The following is a 26,463-nucleotide window of genomic DNA, read 5'->3' on the forward strand; positions in this document are numbered from 1 at the left end:
CTAATTCAAGGGTATAGGTACACCAAATCCTTTCACTGGATACAATAATTTGCAAAACAAAAAATAAGAAAGAAACATTTTGATCCCGGATTTGCCTGTCCTTCGGCAATGATCTGAAACAGGATCATAATACATGTGTGCCCCGAGAGGAAGTACATACTCTTTTTGGAGGTATCGAACTCTAACTGAACTGAAACCAAGAATCATAACCTACCATAAATATAGGGCAATCGAGCGAGTTTTTCTGGTTTTGGGGGGTTGTTTTTAAATCTGTGTGTGTGTGTGTGTGTGTGTGTGTATAAGAAAAGAGGTCAATTTAGGTACCAGGCCATTTCTTAAAGATTCCCGAATTCCATTCTTCAAATACAGTCAGCACAGAGGTTGGTTCTTACATATGGGTCCAGCGTCCATTTAGCCAGGCTCCTGGGATTGCACAAGGCCATTGCATCCTAAAGAACGGAAGGGACATTTTTATAGGAACCCTCCTGAAGCTGGGAATGGAGCATTTGTGCTTATAAATATAATATTTGCAAGCCTAGAGTTTTCCTCTGTCTCCCTCACATTGCTGGCACATGGACCAAGACAGAGCTGAAGGTAAACATTCTCAAACCAAAATAACCGAAGAACAAAACACAAGGATGTGATTTAAATATGAATGAGCAAAGATCAGATGAATATCTGGTAATACACAGGGCACTAAAGGAGGGGGGCAAGAGAAGGCACGTTTCCTGTCCTCGAGAGTTGCAATCACTAATCTCTTGCCATTTTCCCTTTGCATCACAGTATCCTGTCATCTACCAGTTAACTGACAGAGATAAGGACAGGAGGGTGACCTCCATCTCTCTCCTGTATTCATAATCGGTTGAATTCATGAGAGACCTCTGGGAGCCATCTCCAGCCCCCGGCCCTGAAGAAGAGCTGAAAATTCAAGTTTTAGAAACAGAAGGATGTTGTCTATAATAACACAGTTAAAAATCTTCAAAAAATATAAAATCAATGACACTCAAAATGTTGCATTTTAATCAGTAAACTTTATAATCATGGAAATTAAACCACTCGTCTTTAGGAAAAGTGAGTGAGAAGACGGTGGCAAGAGCTAGAATCGAGCAACTCTCAAGGAGGCAAAAGTGAGTCACCTTTTTGGTGACAAGAGGGAATTAGGCTTATATGCCAGAAACTGGCTTGGTTAACTTGTTTTCTCTTTGTGAGTCTGGAAGGTGATGAGCTCCGACCACTCACTGCCTCATTGTCTTGCCCGTGGGCTCCTTTCCGGGCAAGGAAGAGAGTTGTGTCTCCTGCAGAGTTGCATAGGTGTCCGCCAGCAGCCCGTGGAAGACGGCGGTCCTGGGGCCCAGGATGGGCAGCCTGTAGCGAACGCTATCTGGAGAACAGTGCAATAAGAGGGAAAAACAAGGGCTTCTTAGAATCTATTTTTACAGAAACTCAAAATATCTAAAGGTCACCAAAGACTTTTTCGTCCTTAAAAAACAGATTCAAAATTCACATAAGAATTCCTTTTGATAGAACCATCTTATCCCGCACAAGATTTAAGCTCCGACAAATCTTGCCAAAGAGGTCAGAGAAGAGTACCTAGAAACAAAACTCAACTATTAGGAGTCATTGCCAATTAAATAAAAAGTGAATATAAAATGTGTCTGGAGTTATAATGTGAGTTGAAGGGAAAAGAAGATTCAATTCTCAGGATGGGGTAACTGGGTGATGGGCATTAAGGGGGGCATGTGATGTACTGAGCACTGGGTGTTATATAAGACTGACGAATCACGGACCTGTACCTCTGAAACCAATAATACATTATATGTTAATTAATTGAATTAAAATTTAAATAAATAAATAAATATTAAAAAAGGAAGGCTTTTCAGGGGCACACAAATGGTTCTATCTTTAAAAAATGAACATGATCGGGGCGCCTGGGTGGCACAGCGGTTAAGCGTCTGCCTTCGGCTCAGGGCGTGATCCTGGTGTTCTGGGATCGAGCCCCACATCAGGCTCTTCCGCTATGAGCCTGCTTCTTCCTCTCCCACTCCCCCTGCTTGTGTTCCCTCTCTCGCTGGCTGTTTCTATCTCTGTCGAATAAATAAATAAAATCTTTAAAAAAAAATAAAAAAAAATAAAAAATGAACATAATCTTACGAAAAGTCTACGATAGTACTTGCATTTCAAAAGGAACCTTCATTTTATGAAATAATTTAAATTAGCGTTCCTTAAAATCCTCATCATCCTGACCTCTTCTTCAAATGTGATTTTATTAACAAAAATGTTGGTTAATATTCAGCTTTTCCAGAAGACACATTGCTTGAGGGATAACATCTTTCTATTGGAAGTCACTGAATGGAAGGGAACGGAGTCCTGAATTCTCTGGAAAAGCTCCTCGCTCCAGCTGAATGAGAGCTAAGAGAGTCTCATCACTGTAATGAAGAGGAAACAGAGGTCCAGGCTCACAGGCCCTGATGGACGGAGGACCAGAACCCAGATCTCCTTAATTCCAGGGCAGTGACCTTTGAACCATGACACAGCAATGTGCCAGGTGGTAGGCCAAGGCAGGTTGTTCACATCTCTGCCGACGTTTACTGACATCTGGACCCTGTACATGTCATGGAACTCTGGACTCAAAGCCAGAGTCAAGACAAATGAATCCAGAAGAAATCCCCATAACTTATGGAGACAGGCTCTTTCTGTTTACTTAGTTCTCACTGATGATTACTGATAATATATAAGGGTTAGCTGAATCCAGAAACAAACTAGAAGTCACTGCTGTGTGATCAAGGCGAGGAGTTAGACAGTGATTGGCAGTTACGTTCACTGGGATGAGTCGGCCATGTGGTATTTGCAGCGTGTCCACAGGCAAGGCCGCGCAGGTGGGTGGCAGCTTCAGCAGTACGCAAGCGCGGCAGCAAGGACACGTCTAAGCTGTAGAAACCCGTGGAGCCAGGGCAGCGTCAGCAGTTTTTCTGGCTTGATCAAAGGTGAAGGTTGCTTGTGCTGAGTGTCTGGCTCGGGGGAGGGGGAGGAGGAGCACGGGGTGGGGGAGTAGGAGGGGGGAGGCGGGGCAGCAGAACAAAACGGTTCTCTGGCTTTACAGGTGGGAACCCAGAGGCCCAACAGTTTAAGCAATTTGGCCAGTCCTGTACGGCAAGACTAGGATCCGAACCCAGGTCTCCTTGCTTCTAGGCTACGGCTTTTACCTCACCTTAGAGGGCGCAGGCCCCAGCAAAGCTCAGCTCAGAAATGTCCCAGCTGGAAGTGACGGCAAACCTGCCAAGCTTCAGCCCCGAGCCGGCTCCGTAGGCACTCTCCCCCAAGTCCTACCTCTAAGGTTGCTGTCCTTGGATGGACTCTATGGGCAAGAGTCGTAATACGCCCAAGAGCATTATGTGCTGACCTTATGTACACGAAGTCTAGCTCTCATACTGGTGACCAAAATACGCTCCCGTGGTTAGGAAATTGATGAAAGGCGTCTTATCGCATCGCCCTGTAGGATCGCAGAATCAACATTCTTGCTGAGGAAGGGCGTGTGTGTGTGTGTGTGTGTGTGTGTGTGTGCGGTTGTGTGGGTGTGTGTGTTCCGCTCCTTTGTGAGGCAGTCCTGAAAAAATCCACATTCAAGGAAAACTCAGAATGAATGTGTGGCTGGAAATGAGAACACTGAACCCAAGTACACCTGCCTGGCACCCAGTGTTCTCTTGGCTTCCAGAGAATGAGTGGTCACAAACCAGCCAACAGTGGAGGGGGAGCTTTTCTTGGGTGGATGTTCTTAGCTCTTGGCTTTTTAGTTCACTTTGGCTAAATGAGAGCCATGAGGGGCACCTGGGTGGCTCAGTCATTAAGCCTCTGCCGTCGGCCCAGGGCGTGATCCCAGGGTCCTGGGATCGAGCCCCGCATTGGGCTCCCTGCTCCACTGGGAGCCTGCTTCTTCCTCTCCCACTCCCCCTGCTTGTGTTCTCTCTCTCACTGGCTGCCTCTCCATCTGTCAAATAAATAATTAGTCTTTAAAAAAAAATGAGAGCCATGAGGTAGGCCAATATTTCCGGATACCTAAGAAGGGATTCACTGAGACTGACAGTCTTTTCCCTCCACTCCGCTAATGTGAATATCTCCAAACCTCAGCTGCTTACCCAAGCCTGTGGTCCCCCCCTTTTAGAATCCCTTCAAGATATCCCTTCTATCTTCAAATGTCCTCTCTGGATGCCTTCTCAGGCAATTCTGGCTCTAGCTTCCCTGCAGATGGAGCTTCGACTTTCCCATTGGTGTCAAGCAAAGAAACGGATCTCAATTTTCCTTATTGTGTATATCCAATGAGAGAAAAGTTGGAGGTGGCCTCAGTTAACATGGGAGCAAATGAGAAGATGGATACACTTACTAACATGACAGCCTCTACTGCACTAAACCCTTGAGCTGTATCCCCCCAAAGAATGACCCACACCCACCTTCACCAGCTCAGTGTTGACGTCTCTAAAAGAGGAGACATAGGTCAATGCTGAAGCTGGAGCAGAAGCTGCTATCCTCTTGTCTATTAATAGCAAGTGGCCAGAGGAACAGGTCTGGGCAGCTGTCAGAAGGCAGGTGATTAGGAAGCCTGTGGGGTGGGAAGTTCAGGACTTTGGAGAGGCTGTTCCAAGGGTGTGGGGATGCAGTTCCTTTCCCACCTTCACTGCCTGAAAGGGAATTACCTACTTGGTGCCTCATTTCCATGAAAATTCTTCAGCAAGTAGATTATGGGGCTCTTTAGAAAGAACGGGGCAGAGCCGTGTGGCATGGAGAAGATCTGAGAAGGAACGTGGCACAGATGACGTTCAGTGAGGCCCGGAGAGGGGACAGGTGGGGCTGGCCTGAAGGGAGGCCTGGGGAGCAAGCAAAACAGGCCAGAAGCAGAACATGAAAAGAGAAAGAGGCGGACAGAGGGAACTTGTTCAGAAAATTTAGCAACTATCTTAGGGATTAAACTTTTCATCCTACTACTCCGGGGGTAGTATGTCTCCCACCACAAGTACTCTAAAAGAACACAAACCTGTTGAGATGTCATTACGGGAACATTCGGGTACAGTCGGGGCTTTTGGTGGATGAAGACTCACCATTCTGTTTGGAAGAAGCAAGAAAACACATCAGTTATGTGGCTAAGGTTTGGTGGAAAGGAATGCGCCTTTATACATTTTAAAACACAGATGCTCTCCTGAAACCAGCACCTGTTAACCTGGTGCTCAGACCCCGCTGCCACAGTATTAGATGGCTGGGCCAGAGACCAGGACATCTCAAGCTCTCTCACTTTGATGGATTTTGATAAAGACTTCATTGAAAAAAATATTTTATTCATTGTCAGAACATGTATGGTCTAAGAATAGAAGGAACAAGAATCCTCCAGTCTCCAGAAAAAAATGAACAACTCTTCCAGATCAGTAATCTACTCTTCAAGTGCAAAACAGAATATTTTGGTGAGAACCGTCTTATTATTTTATTTTTATTTTTTTTGCCTTAAAATCTCTCTTTTTTTATTCCCATCAATATTATTCTGTGAGACTGGGTTTCTCTAATGTTGAATGTTGTTAAAGCAAGACAGAAACCATTTAGAAATACTGTGTTGTCAATCCAACTTTGATTAAATTAATTAAAAAAATATTTATTTATTTACGTAATCTCTACACCCAACATGGGGCTTAAACTCATGACCCTGAGATCAAGAGTAGCATGCTTTTCCAACTAAGCCAACCAGGCACCCCTAAATAAAGTTTTTATAAAGAATATTTTTATTTATTTTAATTTTTTTTTAGTTTTTATTTTAATCATCCAGTGCTCATCACAAGTCTACTCCTTAATCCCCATCAACTACATCGCCTTCCAGTTTTAGAGAAAATGTCTGGACCACATCTCCTATTTCTCCTGGTGGCTAAGGCTATGGAAGTGACTCTTGACCAAAATGGTATGAGTCCAAACCATTTCTACATTAAATTGCTTAATTTCTAAAGACTGACAAACCTTTAAACCTTGATGGGATATCTAAGTCTCTGCACTCATTTCACTGTTTCCATTTCTACAAAGATTTTCCAAGATTATTTTTACTTTGCTACCAAAAATATGGCCCATCTGGTCAGTTTATCTATTCAATTGCCATTGGAGGAATCAGTGGGACTAAGAAAGAGAAAAATCCCTTCTATTACCTGTGTTGAACAAACAGGAAGGTGGTATTTCTAAGACTGAGTCATTTAAGATTTGTTCGCACTATAAATCAACAAATATATATCTCTCCACTCATATTTCCTTTCTCTCTTTTTCTCCCTCCCCCCTTCCTTCTTTCCTTCATTCCTTCCTTTGAATAAATATCACTTAATTTCTACAATGGTTACAATTAAAGTCACTTTTTAAAAATTCTTATTTCAGTAAGGGCAATCTACCTAGCCATATATGTAGTGAAACTCAGAAACTGTGAGGACAGATTTTATAAGCTACAAACAGAACCAGGACCTTATGTTATAGTCACACTAGCTAAATCTCAAAAAGAAGTGGTCTGTTTTCTTTCATTACATTGAAAAAAAAATGGCCTATCTAATGATACCTCAGGTTGGTGCAGATGTGATTTTAGGATTGGTTCAACCCTTAGTCTAGCTCAAGGAATAAGACCGACTTGTTTAAAATCAGCTAATGATTCTGGAATGTGGGACTTTATTTAAAATATCAAAATTGCAGGATAAATGAACTGGGACAACAAATTTCAAAAGTTTCTGTCATAGAAGAGTGAAACTCACTCAGAAATCCCAGACTTTAGATTGTTCTGTTTTCTATTTAAAGTCTATACAAAATATTTATTTGGATTACTTTTATTACGATCTGATAGGAGCTTTGGGAATGTTGCAGGTAAATGTTATCAGTGCTGGCGCGCGTTGTGCTCAAATACACTACCCATTCCTCCTTGACCCTGTGTCTCTGGGCCAGGCGCCCAGCACATGGATTCCATGCATCTGAGTCTACACTGCAGCTTGGAGCAAATTTCATAAAAGGAATCATAACAGCTACTACTCTCCAACATAAGGTTACAAAAAGACCTATTTTTCCATATTGTTGCTTTCTTTACGAGGAAAAAAAGTTGAAGATTGTCATTAGATCACATATAACTTTTTAATTGGTCACATCAAATCTGACTGTGGCTGTGTGCTTACATTCCCACCATCGACTGAAAGGCAAGTCTACTTACACTGGTGCCTTGTCCAGGGTGAGTCTGTATTTTGAGCTTTTTAATGAAGTAAAAGCTTCATTAAAATCTGTTTTCCCTTTCTGCTGGTTAAATGCAGGAGGGGAAAAAACCCTTGAAATCCAACTGGGCTTTGTTCTTTATATACTTGATAAGAAAGCAGCAAATGACAACCACACTGACGACAGGACTTTTAGGTACTGGAAAGTGCAGAGGATGTCCTGGGCTGAGAACCATCATGTGTGACGTCCCGTACCTTCTGAATTACGTAAGTCACCGCCATGGAGAATTTGTACTCAGTTCTGCCTGAGTTACCAAAGGAATCTCGTAGCCTCTTCCTTGTACTGTTCTTGGGAAGGTGGAAGGGTAGATTGTACTTTCTACCATAATCTCAATAGCTGTTCAAGCAAAAAGGTGAAAACAACTTTTTTGGTCTAACTCTCTGGTTTAACCAGGAAATGAAACCAGTCAAGAAGCCCATTCTCTAAGCAGTCCCTGAACATTCTACTTACTATGTTTCTCAATCCACTGGCCTGGGTCCCCAAACTGATATAAATGGAATTAAAATAACGTCCTGATTAAAATCTTAGACTTACCTGTGACTCATAAAGTTCTCAAAGGATAGTTTCAGATTATGAGGGATTGTCATAGTTCTCGGTTGTACCTGAGAAAGAAAGTCTCATTTAGAACATTGTCCAAAACTCTATTCCAATTTAAATAAACAATGCACCACCTTAGCAAACTCAAGTTGTATTTCATATCGTACTTAATATTCTTTTGTGATATGAATGAACCAGAGGGGATCACCTGCCCACAAGCCATAGGGTCCATGTTCTTCCCTGGTTATCAGATTTTGAAGTTAGAAACCTCGAGATTGGTTAAGCCTCCAATTCTCTTTGTTTAGCTCACCCCCAACATTCTTCAGGTCTCAGATCACCTGTCAGCCTCTCACGGACACCACTGGCTCCTGGAGCACTGTTAGGTAACCCTCTGCCCTACGTTCTCGCTGTTCCTTAAGCTTCCTCTACCGGAACACTCCTAAGGTTTCTGTTGTATTTACTTGCTTGATGTCTGGTTTCCCTCATAGACTTTCAGCTTCACGGGGGCAGAGACTATGTCCCTATTTTTGTATTTCCAGGTTCTAACACAGTGCCTGCTCAAGAGATATGTGTTGATCAAATTAGTGAATGAATGAACGCATTTGAAGCACGCCTGAAAGTTTTAAGTGTGCCTTTCCTAGAGGACTAAAATAAATTATACAGTTACAGTATTTCTGATTAAGACATTATTTTCTTGATCTTGTCCAGATTTGTTACTGGCACTAAATATCAGTTTTTTTTGGAGCTCAGGATTTTACTAAGAATCATTTTTCCCCATTACTTCTCAAACGATATCGTAGCCATGACAATGAAAAGATAATCACAAGATGTGGGTGCAGGTGTTCAGCTGGGCTATTCATCGAGTGACTTGTGTTTTAAATGTACGACACAACAAACCTGCAAATTACTATGTGTTAAGGGCCTTCGGAGATGCTTGAAGAGAGAGAAGAATCTGAACATTAGTTCTATAGAAATGCCAATCACTTACGGTATTTAATCAGATTGTTGTAACTCATTAGCTGAGGGGAAGGGAGGGGAGAGGGAGAAAAGAAATGATCCGATAACGGGAGCATGTGGGAGTAGTGAGGACAGCAAAGGCTTTGGTGAGAACCTGAGAAGAGGTTTCTACATACGTAAAAGGGATGAGAATGAAGGAGACAGACCATCTTTTTAAAATTTCTTCTGAAGTTGGCTCTGTTGCAAAGAAAGATGGAGGAAATTCTCTACTTTCTCCTGATTAGCGTGCCCCCTTTGCAAAAGCCCCTAGATCTGGCTAGTGCTATATGCATGAGTGGGCTATCGGGGCTACCCCAGAACAAAGCTACCAAAGACAGCATTTTGTCCCTGAGAAGAAGTGTGTCATGTGGGCAACTCCTATTCAGTCTTGAAAACCATGCATCTTCTTCTGGGAAGACTTCTCTGATATCTACTTTCCATGCCTGTTTACATCCTACCAGGTGTATTTCTATCCCTAGCCATCATTTTAATTCATTATTTATTTACCTGTTGGCTCCTTGAAAGTAGAGCTTGTGTCTTATTCTTTATTTTTTTTCCTTTGTAGCTGGGGTATTACCTCAGTACCTGTCCCATGGTAGGCAGTCAATAAATATTTGCTGAAATAAACTGAATTACATAAATAGACTTTTGAAACCAATGACCATACTTATGTTGGAGAATGGCTCCCTACAGTATGTCCAGCTTGACATTCTACTTTGAAGGGGCCTGAAAGTGTGTATTAGAGAGCAATGCACATAACAGAAGGACTACAAAATAAACGTTTTAAGGGGAAGGTGAGCTGTTTAGAGCAGACACATAATAAGAGACAATTTACATAAAATTACAGTGGATATCCCTGGTGACTCAGAGCCATAACTTTCAGTAGATAATTTCTTCCACATTAAATAATTGAGCTCCTGGCCCAGGGTACTCATACACAGGACTATGAGTAGTCATACAAGCCAGGTCCTATTAGGATTTTTCTTTTTTTGATATTCATCCACCTTATGCTTTTATTTTTTTAATATTTATTTATTTGAGAGACAGAGATAGCAAGAGAGAGCACGAGTCCAGGGGGGTGGTGAGAGGGAGCAGCAGGCTCCCCACTGAGCAGAGAGCCCAACGTGGGGCTTGATCCCAAGACCCTGGGATCTTGACCTGAGCCAATGGCAGATGCTTAACCGACTGAGCCACCCAAGTGTCCCATTTATGCTTTTATTTTTAAAAATATTTTTCTAGTGCTAATCTTTTTTTAAATTCAGACACCATAAGATTCACAATCTCAGCGTACAACTCAAGTGGTTTTTAGTAGTGTCACGAAGTTGCACTACAATCACCACTATCTACTTCCAGAAGATGTTCCACAGCCCAGAAAGAAACTCTGTCCTCATTAGCGCTCATTCTCCATTCATTCATTCCCCATGTCCTTGGCAACCACTCTCTATTTTCTGTTTCTACAGATTTGCCTATTCTGGACATTTCATAAAAATGAAATCAATATAACACATGGCCCTTACTATCTGGTTTCTTTTACATAACAAAATGTTTTCAAGGTTTGTCCAGGTTATAGCATATATAAGTCCTTTCTTTTCATGGCTGAGTCATATTCCATTGTATGGATCACATTTTGTTCATGCATTCATCAGTCGATGTGCCTTTGAGGTATTTTTACTTTTTGGCTATTATGAGTAATGTTGCTATGAACATTCTTGTACAAATTTGTGTATGAACATACGTTTTCAGTACTCTTGGATATGTATCTAGGATGGAAATGCTGGGTCATGTGGTGACTCTATGTTTAAGTTTTTGAGGAATTACCAATTGCTGTTTCCTAAAGCAGCTTCATAGTTTCACATTCCTGCCAGCAGTGTATGGGGGTTCCTATTTCTCCATATCCTTGCCAACACTTGTTATTGTCTGCTTCTTTACTATGGGCATTCTAGTGGGTGTAAAATAATATCTCATTATGGCTTCAATTGCATTTCCTTCATGGTTAATGACGTTGAGCATCTTTTATGTGTTTATTGGCCATTTGCATATCTTCTTTGGAGAAATGTTTATTCAAATTTTTGTCCATTTTGTCCATTTTGAAATTGGGGTGTTGGTCTTTTTATTGTTGAGTTGTAAACTTTTTAAAATATATTTTGGATTCTAGTCCCTTTGCAGATATATGATTTGCAAGCATTTTCTCCCATTCTGTGGGTTGTCTTTTCATGTTCTTGATGATGTTCTTTGCAGCAAAGAAGTTTTTAATTTTGATGAAGGTGAATTTAGGTAGTTTTTGTTGTTATTGTTTCTGCTTTTGGTGTCATATCTAAGAAACCATTGCCTTATTCAAGGTCATGAAGATTTACACCTATGCTTTCCTCTAGGAGTTTGATGTTCTAGCTCTCACAATTAAGTCTGTGATCTACTTGTAGTTACTTTTTGTATATGGTGTGAGGGAGGGGCACAACTTCATTCTTTTGCTTATGGACATACAATTGTCTTTGTATCATTTACTGAAAAGACTATTCTTTCCTCATTAAATTGTCTGATACCTTTGTCAAAAATCAGTTGTTCAGGGCCTCTTATTCTTAGGGAGAACCCATAATATATAATTAAATTTGATTTTCTCCTGTTAAAAAATTTTTTTTTGGTTGTTCACAAATGTAAGGTTTTATTTCTGGACTCTCCATTTTATTCCATTGATCTATATGTTTATCCTTATGCCAGTACCACAAAGTCCTGATTATTGTAGCTTTATAGTAGGTTTGAAATCAGGAAGCGTGAGTCCTCCAACTTTATTCTTTGTTTTCAAGATTGTTTTAGCTATACTGTATTTCTTGCATTTCCACATGAATTTTAAGATCTGCTTGTCAATTTCTTCAAAAACGTCCTATGAGATCTTGAGGAGGATTGCACCGAACATGTAGATCAATTTGGGAGTATTGCCATCTTAAAAATCCATAAACAGGACGCCTGGGTAGCGCAGTTGTTAAGCATCTGCCTTCGGCTCAGGGCTTGATCCGGGTGTTCTGGGATCGAGTCCCACATCGGGCTCCTCTGCTGGGAGCCTGCTTCTTCCTCTCCCACTCCCCCTGCTTGTGTTCCCTCTCTTGCTGGCTGTCTCTCTGTCACATAAATAAATAAAATCTTTAAAAAAAATCCATAAACATGTTTTTTTTCCATTTAGTTATGTCTTCTTTAATTTCTTTACATGATTTTTTATAGTTTTTGATGTACAAGTCATGCATTTATTTTGTTAAATTTATTCCTAAGTATTTTAATTTTTTGATGCTTATTGCAAATGGAACTGTTTTCCTAATTTCATTTTTGGATTGCTCATTGCTAGTATATAGAAATAGAATTGATTTCTGTATATTCACCTTGTGTCCTGTAACTCTGCTATACTCATTTATTAGCTTTAATTGTTTTTTGTGGGTCCCTTAGGACTTTCTAGATATAAGATTATGCCATCTGCAAATACAGTTTGATGTCTTCTTTTCTAATCTGGTTGCCTTTTATTTCTTTTTCTTGTCTTAACTGCCCCAACTAAAACATACAGTACAATGTTAAACAGAAGCAGCAGGATTGGGCATCCTGGCCTTGTTTCTGATCTAAAGGGAAACTATCCAGTCTTTCTTCATGGAGTATGATGTGAGCTGTGGGTTTTTCGTAGATACGCTTTATTGGGTTGAGGAAGTTCCTTCTATTTGTAGGAGTCTTTTAATATCTTCCCCAGCATCTGCCTTCAGCCCCCTGCTGAGCAAAGAGGGTCTCAGTGACCAGAGCAGGTAAGCAGGGCCCCAACCGCAGGAGGACGCTGGAGTGCTGCTGCATATAGTGAGCAGGGGTCTTTATTTCACGCTCGTTTTCTAACTTTCTACAGTTTCCTACCGGCATTCACTGGTTCTGACTTCTGAGTTTAAGGTCTTTCTTTTGGGGATCTGCAGTGAACGGTAAAACCACAGTGTGTGGTTCTACTCCGGCCCCGCCTGGGCGAGGGCAAAGGTCAGAGAAGAGGTCTTGAGAAAGAGAGCAGCTGCTGAGGTCCCGAGCGAGCCAGCTGGCCAAAGCCAGCTTGGGCCCAGGGTCAGTGCATTCTAAATGTGGACACAGTGATTCCAGGAATAAGACCAGGAGAAATCCCAATCCCAGCCTCCCAGATTCCAGTCAACGCCATTATTGAGCGCTGGGACCCTAGTTAAGTAGAATGTGCCCACAGACTGTAACTTTCAGATACGCCTTTGTCAGTGGCTTCAGTTAAATTTCCAAATCCCACAGAAAAATTTCACAAAACGGCTGGTCTCTTTCATATCCTATTAGTCAAAGCACTTTTGCCATTAACTCATCAAAGGAGGCTCTCTTCTTTCTCCTGATTTTCTTCTACTCCTGGCCCTTCCTCTTATCGTACATCAGCCCAGAGCCGAAGGGAAATCATAGGATATCCGAATTGTAGAGACCCTTGCTCAACTCCTACCCCAAACCTAACCGTTTAGCCAAATTAACCTTCAACCCAAGACTGACTCACCCTAATCCTAATCCTTAAACTGACCCAAGTCCTAACACTGACCCGTACAGCATCCTTCCAGACACAGGCCTCTTTCTGCAGCAGCTGTGACAGATGGCAGAGCTTTGTCCTCGTTTCCTCCAGACCCCCTTGCTATCCTTCACCCCCCACCATTCTGCACCACCGGTTACAGACACCCCCCACTAGCTGGAAAGTACTGTAGAATCTTTCCTTAGCTTTGTTCTGAGGTGCGGATTGAATTGATACACCCAAAGATGAAGCTGCTTGCTTCATGACTGTAATGGTAGAGGCGGGCTGTGTTGTACGGGTGGGTGTTGTGTTGGGGAGAAGTCCCACAGGCTCCTGACCCCCTACAGCAGTGTAGCGACGTTAGGATCTCCAAGTAAAGTGGCTCATCTCATCTCTACCCCTCTGACTCACCTACCCTCATTCATCCTTTGGTTTGTTGAAAATGGGGAGGGTTTATCATATTGTCTGAGATAATGGTCTCCCAGGGCCAACAGGTCCTCATTTGCAGCCCTCCCTGCAAACAGTGTTGTCTCCCCATGGGGCTCTGGTGGGGGAGGGGCCGTGCTGTGCCCTGGGATCCCCGCGCTCATCTCTGCCATCCCGCTGACCTACCATTTTTATTTCTCGACATGTGGAGCACAGCTGCTTGTTTCTGATCAGCATGGGATTACTCTGGATCCTGCCGGCCTGAGGGGAGAGAGAAACAGAGGGCGGTGAGGAAATGGTGGGGGCCGCTGGGGCAGCAAAGAAGGGGGACAAGGCTGGAGGAGTAAGCGAGGTAACAGTTCTTCCTTCCGGAAAACAGAAGGAGACTCTGGTCTCAGCTCCGTCCTGGGTGGATGTTGAGTCCAGGCTTGGCTGCCGCTGGAGGCTCAGAAAGAGTTTAGGCAGGAGGGGGTGAGCCACAGACTGATCAGGGGCCTTGGGACCCCTGCACACAGTGGTGGAGGTAACACCTTACCTTTCTTCACTCTCACCGACATCAGCGTCTGGAGGTGTGTTCGTAGGAAGTGTATGATATGGGGGAGAAGAGGGTTGGGGGGACAAACTGTGACTGAATTAAAGCCCCCTCCTGCCATCCGATTGTCTGCTGACCTCTTGCCACACGTGTCTACACCTGTGCCCTGACCCGTTCCTGCTGTGCTGGGAGGGGCACAGAACAGGAAGAGGAGGAGTGTCTCTGCAGCATGGGGAGCACCTGCAGTGCGCTCCTGGGTGAGCTTCAGGGACTGGTCTGCCAGTAGCTTCACCCTCTGAGAGACATAAAGCGTTTGGGTGAGGCACTACTATTGAACGTATGAGGGCTGAACACTAGGGACAAAGTTGGATTCTTTTGACAAATATTTAAAATACATTTCATTTTTATAGGCCATTTAAAGAGAATCAAGTGAGTATTACAATGCTGTGGGTTGGTAGGTTAAAGTATGAGTGTGAACGGCTCGATTCATTCATTCCACAACAGACGTTTATTGTGAGGCCACCCCGTGGAAGGTGCGGGGCTGGGGACACAAAGATGAGGAAGACATTTTCTGGCCCTAAGGCAGGCCAGGGAAAAACACAGATTCATTCGTTTGCCCATTCATTAGGTACTGGGGTCCCCGAAACAAATAAGAACAGACACATGAAAAAATGTTCAAAATCATTAGCCATCAGGGAAATTCAAATCAAAACCACACTAAGATACCACCTTACGCCAGTTAGAATGGCAAAAATGGACAAGGCAAGAAACAACAATTGCTGGAGAGGATGTGGAGAAAGGAGATCCCTCCTCATTGCTGGTGGGAATGCAGGTTGGTACAGCCACTCTGGAAAACAGTGTCGAAGTCCCTTAAAAAGTTAAAAATTGAGCTACCCTATGACCCAGCCATTGCACTACTGGGTATTTACCCCAAAGATACAGACGTAGTGAAGAGAAGGGCCATATGCACCCCAATGTTCATAGCAGCTATGTCCACAATAGCTAAATCGTGGAAGGAGCCGAGATGCCCTTCAACAGATGATTGGATTAAGAAGATGTGGTTCATATATACAATGGAATATTACTCAGCTATCAGAAAGAATGAGTTCTCAACATTTGCTGCAACATGGACGTCACTGGAGGAGATTATGCTAAGTGAAATAAGTCAAGCAGAGAAAGACAATTATCATATGGTTTCTTTCATCTATGGAACATAAGAACTAGGAAGATCAGTAGAAGAAAGGGATAAAGAAAGGGGGGTTAATCAGAAGGGGGAATGAAACATGAGAGAGTATGGACTCTGAAAAACAAACTGAGGGCTCAGAGGGGAGGGGGGTGGGGGACGGGATAGACCGGTGATGGGTAGTGAGGAGGGCACGTATTGCATGGTGCACTGGGTGTTATACACAACTAATGAATCATCGAACTTTACATCAAAAACCAGGGATGTACAGTATGGTGACTAACATAATATAATAAAAATATTATGGAAAAAAAAAAGACACAGCTTCTGACCTCAACTGCTCACCACCCAGCAGACTGCGTGCCAGGAAGCACAGCGTGTGGAAGGCACTGACAGACGTCCGTTAGGGCCACAGTGAAACCAAAAAAACCCACAGAGCTCACCTGGGTTGGGTTGGGGCGGGGCAGAGAAGGAAGGGTCTGAGAAGGGCTGCAGGAGCGGGCAAGGCTTGGGTAGGTGTTGGGGGGGGTGAACAAGTTGGGGGGAGGGCACGCCAACGTCCAGGAAACACCGCAGCAGCGCAGAAGAACGACCGAGCAGACTGGCTTCAGGTAACGGGGGCCCGCTGAGAAGGGCCACTGTCCGGTGTGGGGCGTGGGGAGTGGGCAGAGAGGCCAGAGAGGCAGAGACTCCCGGGCTTCTGGCAGATTCCACCTTCTGCCAGATCTTCCCTGATACCCTGGGGGTGCTATCTCCCGGGGTTCGGCTCCCCCTTCCAGCCCTCCCTCTGTGAGCTCTGAGGCTAAGAGACATCTCTGAAACTGTGATTTGAGGCTGGATGCACGAGTGATCGCAGGAGCAGCCATGAGACCTCTGGGCCTTCAGGAAAGAGAGAGCACGTCCCGTTGTGGGGTCAGGAGAGGCTCCGAGAAGTGGCCTTTACACTGAGTCTGGAAGGACGCAGAGCATAGGCAGGGGGAGGTGGCAGTGGGAGCATCCTTGGGCAGATTTGGTTTTGGTGGAGTTATCCCCTTTTCCAGACTTCCGGTTTCTACATAAGAATATGAGTTTATTGCAAATCAAGCAACAGACATATCTGAGGGGCCTCCAAGTTGCAGGGCAGGGTCTTGCCCCGTTAATGACAGCGGCAGATGTCACTCCCGAGTTTCAGAGCAGTGATCGCTGCCATTCCCGTGGGACCTGAAGACAATATGTTTTATATGTTGTCCTGCCCGGCCTCGTTAACTCCTCCTCCATGAAGACAGCTTCACTGCTACCTTCTCAGAAAGTCTTTCTCTTGGCCCTCTTACCATTTTGCACACCCCCAACCTGATTTGGGTGCCTGCCCTTCTGTTTCCGTCACAGCCTTGGTGTAGCGTTTTGTTGCATTTTGTCCTGTTATTCTTTCTTTCTTTCTTTCTTTCTTTCTTTCTTTCTTTCTTTCTTTCTTTCTTTCTTTCTTTCTTTCTTTTTTAAATGTGTTTGTTTCCTCCACCAGGCTGAGAGTTCTTGAAAAGCAAAAACACATCTCAAACATTGTTGCGTCCCTAGAGCCTGTCAAGAATCTGGCACACAGTAGGCATTCAACACACGTTGGTTGAATGGATGAATCATTGTAACCACTTTATTTTAAAGATTTTATTTATTTATTTGAGAGAGAGAAAAATGAGAGAAAGAGCACGAGTGGAGGGGGAGGGGCAGGAGAGGGAGAAGCAGGCTCCCCGCTGAGCAGGGACCCGTATGTGGGGCTCGATCCCAGGACCCGGGGATCATGACCTGAGCCAAAGGCAGACACTGAACCGACTGAGCCACCCAGGCGCCCCCACTGTAAGCATTTTAAACTATCACACATAAACATATATTTATATGTGTACATGGAAGTCGATGCAAACAATTTGGGATTCCATGTTGTGTAGGCCTCCACTTCCCCCACTCCTCCCACCCACCGCCTTGCTTTCTTTCCTAGCCCTGGAGCCAAAGGTCTCTTCCCTCTGCAGCGTTTGCTGCTCCCTCTTGGTTTCCTTAGGGCCAGCTCAGCAGCAGTAGCAGGAATGGCACGTGGTTCAGAGCACAGGCCCCTGGTTGTAGCCTCTGTACAGTCAGAGCCACCAAGAAAAGAAACTGCAATTAAGTTAACGGGGTTCTCATTTTCCAAGCAGCTGTCCCCAGGATGGCAGATGGCAGGTGTGATCAGAAAGTGAGAGCAACCTCTTGTCGCCTGGCCAAGGTACGATGCACAGTTCCGTCAGGCCCAGATGCCAGAGTCTGCTCTTCACGTGTCACGACTGGAAACGTCCTAATATTTGAGGTTAATACCTGCTGAGGTTCCTAAGGTCTGGCTCACGGCCCAAGTCCTTGGCCTTCTTGAATCTTTGATACAGAAACAGAGAAATATGTTTCTGTCCCTCTCTCTACCTCTCTGTCTCACACACATGCACACATACCTCTCCACTTAACAAAAACTGAAAATGTAAAAGCACCAGATGGTGATTTTAAAAATAGCCCTCATGAGCATGCTGAGGAAAGCTGACAAATTTGCCTCCATCCTTCCTACCCTTCGACACCTCTGTTCCTTTCCTCCTTTCCACTCCTTCCGTAAATGACAGACGCCTCATGAGTCACTTCTAGTTCAATTCTTTCAATGAACACAACAAGGAAGTTGTGACCCAGAAGGGTTAAGAGCTTTGTCCAACCATACACGTAGTTTCAGTGAGCCAGAAAGTTCCTTGGATAAAGGGTCAGAAGAAGATGACCTTTCCCCAGGGAGAAAGTGGGTTCTTAGATCCACATGAGGGCATAATGATTCCTATATCCCTTTGAAAAAAAGCAGTGATCAGATATTAAAACAAAACAAAACAAACCCCTCTGGTAATTACACATTTTCTTGCCATCTGAAAATACCAGCCACTTCCGTTAAAGAATAAAGGTGAATATGATTTTTTTAAAATACTCATACGGTTGACTCAGAAACATTTCAAACCTACACAAAATATATCAACAGCCATGCATTTACTGGCCGGACTTCTTAAACGTGGGTTTTATTACCATCAGATCAGCGGGGGTCGTGCTTACGGCCCTTTGGAAATCCTATCTGTAGTCACACGTGTCTGAGCAATAGGCGCGGGAAAAGGACTGAGGAGTATGCAGGCTAGTTTCCGTGGTGGTCACGAACTCTCAGAAACAGATTCAGCGAGAAAGAAACAAGAAAAGGAGTCCTCGGTGCTGAGAAAATGGGGAGTCGCCCTCCTGTGCGTTTCCCAGGCACGCTGGGCCCTGCCGCGTCTTTAGACAACGTGTTTGTCACAGGTCCGCTGAAAGCCAAGCAAGTGCTGCTCTCCTCTGGACTCTGACTCCGTGAGACTGGAACAACAAACCCGGATCAAAGCGAGGAGAGGGAGTGGGGGCAGGAGCCGAGAGAATGGGTCAGCGTTTCCCACTCCATTAGTACCTGAGCGGCTCTTGCTCACCGACACCTAACCCAGCAAGTAGGCCATGGGGTCCCCACGTGGCCCCCACACATGGGCTCCGCCTTGCTGGGGAGCTCTGAGCCAGGCACCTCGGGGCCTCCGTGCTGCCGCGATCACGCTGCCCGTTGCTGTTTCATGGCATCTGGAGGAGTCCATGCCTGCAACTGGCGGTGAAAGTCGGGCCTGACCAAGAAGCTGCTCCACAGGGGTGCCTGGGTGGCACAGCGGTTAAGCGTCTGCCTTTGGCTCAGGGCATGAACCCAGCGTTATGGGATCGAGCCCCACGTCAGGCTCCTCTGCTCTGAGCCTGCTTCTTCCTCTCCCACTCCCCCTGCTTGTGTTCCCTCTCTCGCTGGCTGTCTCTCTCTTTGTCAAATAAATAAATAAAATCTTAAAAAAAAAAAAAAAAAGAAGCTGCTCCAGAGGGCAGGTGTCTAAACCAGGCAGTGCGGACGCTCCATTTCTTTGTGCTCTGTTAGCTCTGCCTTTCCTCGTCTGTTCCCTTTTTGTATTCTGTGCCCCTACCTGCCTCTCTGTGTCTTGCTCGGCTTCTGCTTTTTTGCTGTGTGTCTTCCTCTCCCTGTCTTTCAGTCTCTGAGCCTGTTTCCTTTCTGTCTCTCTGTCCATGGGTGAACATTGCTCCAGACACCTGCCCCTGCCACAGGACTGCTCCTGGGCAGGGCGGGAATGCCACTTGGAATGTGAGTGTACAAAGTTCTGCCCTCTGACCTGTGACTGGGCAGGGGAAGGGAGCCAGGTGGCAGGACCTTCGCACCTGTGCCCAGAGGCCAGGCCTGCTCGTTGGCTGCAGGGCTGCCAGCAGCCTTTTGGTGGGTCTCTGATTTCGAGGCTAAAGGAAGAGACAGGGTGTCCGCAGTGCATACCACACCCACCAGATACAGCACAGTTTCTTTCTAGAAAGGAGCAGCTGCCTGCGGAGCCCCTGTTTACTTCACCAGGTACATGTGCAGCCCTTCGTGGTCACGCCAACTCTGTGCAATTCTGCACACCCAGACCTTGTTAAAATGATATTTATCTTCCTTTAGCCACCCTGTCTGATAGGTACTTTCCCACCATTGCCTCTCTTTGTTCGGCCTAGCATCAAACATTTAAGTCTTGCCGCTTCTCTGGGTCTTCACTTCCTTACGAGGCTCCTGGGTCACGTAAAACTTACATTCAATACATGTGTATGTTTTTCTGCCGTTCATCGGTCTCACATCGGTTAATTCTCTGGCGCAGCCGAACTCCCTGAGATGGCAAAGGTACAGTTATGCCTTTTCTACACCTCCTTGTCTTTCCAGTCTGCAGGGGCCACTGTTTTTCACACACAGACGCGGGGGGCGGGCGGTGGAGAGAGAGAGAGGTGGAGGATCAGCCCCTGACGCGGGGAGGATGAGGCCGGGGTCCCGAGCTCTTGAGTGATCGGCGGAATCCGCGGCCTGCGCGGAGACTGGCCTCCTTGGCTCAGCCTACTGGCCCAGCCCAGGGACGCTGCTGCTCTTGGCTGCGCTCTCGTGGTCACCCGCGAGTATTGCAGCCATGAAATTCTAAGCCCTGCGGGAGATGGGTCTCTCCCTCGCCCTGGCCATTACTAATGCTTTCCCCTCCCGCCTCCTGCCCGGCGGGTCTGGGGCCTAGTCTTCCTGCCTCGGCAGGCACGATGCACGGAATCTCCGAGCTCACCTGGGATGAGGAGATGCTCGGTGGCATGGGAGAGCCTGTCTAAATGGGAAGTCCAAAGAGACCGTGACTGGAGGGCTTCTTGCTCGTTCTGCGGCCATTCCCCGTGGACCCTGTCCGGGCTCAGCCCCGTCTGTGCACGTTCTGGGGGCACTCGTACCTACAAGACTGTCCCGGGTGTTGGGGGATTAGTGCCGTGACTCAAGCGCAGCCCTGCCGCTGACGGTCCTGAGCTGAACACCTGGAACATCTGCCCGCTGCTCCTCCCGGCCCCCGGGGGGCCCTCTGCGCTCCTGCCGGGCCCACCCCTCTGCGGGGTTCTCTCTGTCAGCTCGCGGCGCGACCTGATTCCTTGATGGGTTCAAGCCCTTCCCGTACCCTCAGGCTCCGCGTCTTTCCTCCCCTGGTGCTTGTGGAAATACCTACCAGATCTTCCTCTGGAGCCGTTCCTTGGCTCTCCCTGCCCAGCCCTCCTTTCCCTCCCACTGCCCGGTAGGGCGGCCGTGCACCTGTGCCGTCCGCGCACCGGTTCACGGAGGTGGCTCCCAACTCACCCCTCTCCTTATCGACGCTAAACCAAGGGAGGCCTCCCTCAGCAGGGGTCTACCTCCTGACACGAGGGCCGGTGCAATGGTGGCTCGCAGAGCGGAGCTGTCCCCACGACGGGGCGTCACCGCGAGGGGGTGCTGTGACAAGTGCTTAGGAACGGCGCCCACGACGGCCAGCAGCCGTCCTGTGTACTTCTCAGGTGAGAAACTGCTCGTCCGCCCGGAGTTCTCTCCCTCTGTGTCGAAGCACTGCTGACTTCACCAGCACCTCGAACCGAGAACCCTCTGGGCGCTGCAGGGTTAAGGAGTGCCGCCGGGGGGCCAGTCCCGGTTGATTTCTGGGAGGAGGAAGGGATACACATGAGGGATCCAGGGCGGTGATGGGACAGGGTTGGAGGCTCCAGAAACTAGGACTGGCTCTGGACACGGACTCAAAAGCAGTCCCTGAAGGCCTCAGGGCCTATTTCTCAAGAGGACTGTGTGTATTTGTTCGTTTTCACTCTTTGGTGGTTGTAACCTTTGTTCTTAGTGCTAGTGCACTTGAGCTCGGGTGAGCCTGCGATGCACGTTCACGTCATTCGACAACTGTCTATGGAACAGTGATGACCTTCCAGGCCCTGGGCTCAGCTAAGGAGATAGGACACGCCTTTGTATTTACATTCAGTGCCATACTAGAACCACTAGGGGTTTCTTTTCAATTAAAAAACAGAAAACGAGTACCTTAGAGAAGACATCTGGAACTTGAAACAAAATAGGCAAATTCATATCCTTCTTGGATGAAATCAGAAAAGTGGCAGAGGCATGAGGATATCTGAAGTAATCAAAACAAAGTAAGTTAGAACCACAGTCTCTGGTCTGAAGAGCCAAGCCCTTGGTTGTTTCAGAGATGTAGGGGTCAAAACAAACAGCCCCATGATGTACCACTCTGGCCTGCAGATTATTGTGAGCTGAAAACAACCAAGGCCCAAAAGACTTGGGAAGAAACTTTGACCTTCCCCTTAACTGCCTAAAAGAATTTAGATAGAGGACTTGCTCCAGGAAGAGAGCTGTCACCATAGATTATATGAAATACAATATCAGCTAGGTAAGGTAGACAGGGAGGAACTTGGCAAAGTCTGTTGAAATTCATCTCTGTGTCCCGTTGTTTCTGGATGGCCCAGCAAACACTCGTTTACCAAACATTTACTCTTTCCATTCTTCCTGTGAATTATTTTCCTTCCCTTTGGAGTCCCCAACGCCTGCCCTCTTTTCCCTTAGTGCAGGATGATATATATGCGTTATTTGGCATGACTGTCTTTGGAATCTCTTGTGCGTTCCTGCATGTACAAAATTAAATTTGATTTTCTCTTGTTAATGTGTCCCATGTCAATTTGATTCTTAAAACCAGCCAGAAGAAACTTAAAAGGCAGAGTAAATTTTTTTTCCTTTCCAACAGAGATAACCCAGGGGACACCCTGAGGAGTTGTTCCCCACCCCAGTACTGAAAGGCACAGACCATTTGGCAGCTTCCAAAGGATGACTTTGCCCTCTTAAGTCACTCTGGCTTCTCTGTCCTTTTGTTTAGAACTAACTAATGCCAGTTGTGAATTGTCAGAGACAGTGTACAAATTAAGGCAGGAAAAAAAATGTTCATAAAAGCAGATGTGTATTGGGTGAAATGCAACCAGATCTCCTTTTTGAAAAGACCTGTGTAGAAGTTATTCATATTTAATAAGTGCAGGTTTTTTTCATGCCTGGTCTGCTTTCTTGGGGTCTGTGTCCTTGTACACTGAATCCACTCATTTCTTCCCATGGAACATAGCCTCCAACCACTCCAGAACATTCTTTATTTCTAGTCAGGGGGTAAAGCAGTGAAGCTGCAGGGACAATATCGGTTCTCCTCACAGGTGTGACCTGCCTTGCGGCTGTGGTGGTTCATTTTATTACAATATAAGAGGCCAAGGCATGCAGGGGGCCTGGTCATCATAAACTGCTTGTGTGTGCAACACTGTGCATGACCCTGGCATTCCAGAAATGGAAACTCGGCATGCCCGGAACACCTCTCCTCTCTCATGAGGAAAGATTTCATTGTTCATTGTTCATTTATAACTCTGGCATGTGAAAGGAGTTTGGTATTCCCGAGGCATTTACAGTTTCATTTCTCCTCACCACTTCCCTGGGCCCTGGCAGAGCAGGGGTGGTGGGTCTGACTTAGCCCCTTCACTGCCTTATCTTTGATTTGTGAACAGCCTGCCTTGGACTTGACATACAGATTCTGACCTAGGGAGACCAGAGGACACTCTGGAGCTGCTTTAGCACTCAATAATCTCAATTCAGCAGGCCCTCAGTGTGACCTGCGGGCTTTCGAGACTGATGAGGAGTGTGGCTTCCATGTAGCAGGAGAGTCCTCTCGGAAGGAAGGAGGTCTGTGCAGGCCCGGGTGTTCAGAGCTGGGCCTCACTCCTCCAGCCCTGCACGTGTGTTTTGGGGTTTGTAATTGGGGGTGCTCTGGCTACATTGCACTAAACGTTTCTTTCTCTTTTTTAGACTGTTCTGTGTTTGAACTGCTTGTCCCAAACTAGGTAATACTTAAAGCAAGTTTATAACTTTCTTGCTGAGAACTTAGAAAAAGGTTTTGGCAAAAATAACTTGGAACTCAGAGCTTTAGCCAGCTGAAGAGTTCCTAATTTTTAAGAACTGTTGATACTTAAACAAACCATCCTTTCAAAAGACTTCGCTCCTATGTTGTTTCCCTGAAAGCTCCACACAACACCCCTGTGGTGTCCAGGCAGTGTCTTCAGTGTCTTTTGAGGTAGAGAAGTGCCGTTTCTCTTCACAAGGGTTGAGATTGCTGCCCAAACACTCTGTTTAGAAATGAGTAGAGCTGGGGCACCTGGGTGGCACAGCGGTTAAGCGTCTGCCTTCGGCTCAGGGCGTGATCCTGGTGTCATGGGATCAAGCCCCACATCAGGCTCCTCTGCTATGAGCCTGCTTCTTCCTCTCCCACTCCCCCTGCTTGTGTTCCCTCTCTCACTGGCTGTCTCTATCTCTGTCAAATTAAAAAAAAAAAAAAAATCTTAAAAAAAAAAAAAAAAAAGAAATGAGTAGAGCTTCACTGACCGCTGAGGCAATTTCTCCTTACGACTAGCTCAAGGTTAGCTGGCCAGAGGGAAAACTATCCCTTCCCTTCAGACTGTGAATAGTCTGTCCCTTCTGATTCTCCAGGACCCGGCTGTGAAAAGAAACAGGTTCTGGGGCTGCCCAGTTGTATTCTGGGTCTGTCTTCTTCAGGCCCCCGTCCTGTTCCCCCTCCCTACCCCCGCCCCCAAAACTGTATAATCAGGGAAGGAGAGAGCTAGCCCAGTGATGCTTTACTCCTGGCTGCAGGGGCAGGTCTAACGGGAAGGGGGCTGAGATGGGATAGCGAGCTGTTACCCTAGTTAAATGGCAAACACTAGCCATTTCACATTAGCTAGACGTGAGCTAGAGTTTAGATACTGAGTTAAGTAAAAATAGCAGAAAAGAGCAACAAGCACTTCATAGCTGCTCTGAAAATACACAAATCTGTCTAGCTGTTTACTGAGAATGTGGATTTTAAAGGAACAGCCGATAAAGCAAAGGTCCATGTTATTGAAGAGGGAATGTGGGGAGAGTGTCCTTCACGGAGACTCATTTGTCTGTGGGCAGGAAGTTATGTGTCTCCCTCTTCCCCCTCTGATTTTTCCCACTTACCCCCACATTACCTCACATTCCCCCTTCCTTCCATTTCCCCTCCCCAGAGCAGGGTATATCACCACAGCCAGGGACCAAAAGTGGAGGAGGAATGAGGAATCCCCGTTATCTCGAGTGTCAGCACTAAAATGCTGCTAACACACGAACACCTCCAGTTTTGAAACACAGAATCGTGTTCCATAGCAGTTTGCCTGGACGTGGCGGGACTGGTGAGATTGGAGGAGATTGTCTCAAAGGGAGATACAGGCAGTTGCTACTCTCTAAAGACAGGAATTTATGGTTCTAGACTTTTGATGGTTAAAACTAGTAAGTTTCAAATTAAAACAAAGGAGAAAAAGTAAGACGCCAGGGAGGATGAAAGTGTTTGGAAAGGCAGCATCCAAGGGCACGATTCTTTTGTATCGTCGAGTGGTGGTTGTAGAGAGGGGGGTTGAGATCTCATCCCCCTGCCGAGCCTCTACTCAGTGCCCACTTTTGTCTGAGAAACCCAGGCCATCTGGTTTTTGAACACTCATCTTGGGTTTCTCAACTGACCAGATTTGCCCTTTTGATAATTGCCCCCAGAAATCATCTTCTGGGAGTCTTTCTTGCAACCTTTGCCCTCAGTGGCTGAGCTGTTACCTTTTGGGGAGGCTGAGCACTAATGGCTTGTTTATGAGGCTGGCCTCACTAAGCCAAGGAATCTTGCCAAATTTTGGAACAGAAACCTGGAGAGAAATGGAAAGAGATCATTTTGCAGTTTATTGCGTTTGAGCATTGCCATCAAAACAATGACCAAAGTAAGCTAATGGCAGCTATATAAAAGCCAGCACTTTACAAAACACTTTTATGATTTGAGCCTTTTGAGTCCGCTGTAAAGTATCCAAGAATAAATAGGGTTCTCTCCCCTTAACAGATGAAGAAATCAAAGCTCAGACATTGTGATTTGCCAAGTCACACAGCTAGTAAGTGGATTCAGGTTTTCTGACATCTTGCGTTCTACTCTATCTATCCCTTTGCTTCTTTACTTCCATCTGTTTATGCATCTATGAAGTCAGCTGACTGTTCACAACCTCCTATTCAGTCCCAGACTGTTTTCAGCCACAGGGCCCTCCACCCCAATTCCTTCTACGCAGCAAAGAGGGAAGAACCACACTCTGAAGCTACAGACAACTAGATGTTAATCTCTGTTAATCCACTTTCCAGCTGGTGGCTTTGGACAACTTACACCTCTGAGCCTCAGTTCTGTCCTCTATGAAGATACCATCACTTCACAGGTCAATGCACAAGACAGAAAGCTCCAGGAGAGCAGGGATTTTTGTCTGTTCCAGTCACTGCGGTCTCAGGAGCCCCCAAAACAGAAATTGCAGGAACTCCCTGAATGTGTGTCCATTGAATTCACGGATGCATGGGAAGTCCCCAGTTGAGCGCCTGATTTAATAATAGGAGCGCAATAAAAGTAGGCTTTATAATCTCTCTTTAGCAGCTCAGCCTCTATCCCTGGCATTCGGATGCGGAATCCCACCTTTCTGTTGGGCATTTGCTTTTTCCTCCGCTCTGAGCGCCCGTCCTCCGGAGAGGAGCCGGGAGGTCCTCGGAGCCGCCGGGAGGGGGCAGCAGCG

General features: G+C 45.9%; 1 protein-coding gene across 2 annotated transcripts; it reads right to left on the reverse strand.

Annotated features, from left to right (window-relative positions):
* Positions 1–26,423, reverse strand: C2H1orf105 (chromosome 2 C1orf105 homolog). 2 transcript variants are annotated; one of them, XM_087858818.1, is made up of 8 exons: positions 26,367–26,423; positions 25,484–25,569; positions 21,872–21,962; positions 13,928–14,002; positions 7,795–7,862; positions 5,027–5,094; positions 1,240–1,381; positions 1–449 (listed from the first exon to the last, which is right to left on the reverse strand). In XM_087858818.1, the coding sequence occupies exons 1-8, from the start codon at positions 26,379–26,381 to the stop codon at positions 389–391; spliced, it is 606 nt and encodes a 201-aa protein (XP_087714944.1). In that variant the 5' UTR covers positions 26,382–26,423; the 3' UTR covers positions 1–388. The 2 variants fall into 2 exon arrangements, with proteins under 2 accessions (XP_087714944.1, XP_087714948.1); XM_087858822.1 differs by lacking the exon at positions 1–449 and having other exon boundaries at positions 998–1,381.
* Positions 26,424–26,463: the final 40 nt, after the last annotated feature.

The sequence above is a fragment of the Ursus americanus genome, chromosome 2 (genome assembly GCF_024610735.1).
Source record: "Ursus americanus isolate L20-20 chromosome 2, mUrsAme1.1.p, whole genome shotgun sequence".
In the NCBI taxonomy this organism is placed as follows: Eukaryota; Metazoa; Chordata; class Mammalia; order Carnivora; family Ursidae; genus Ursus; species Ursus americanus.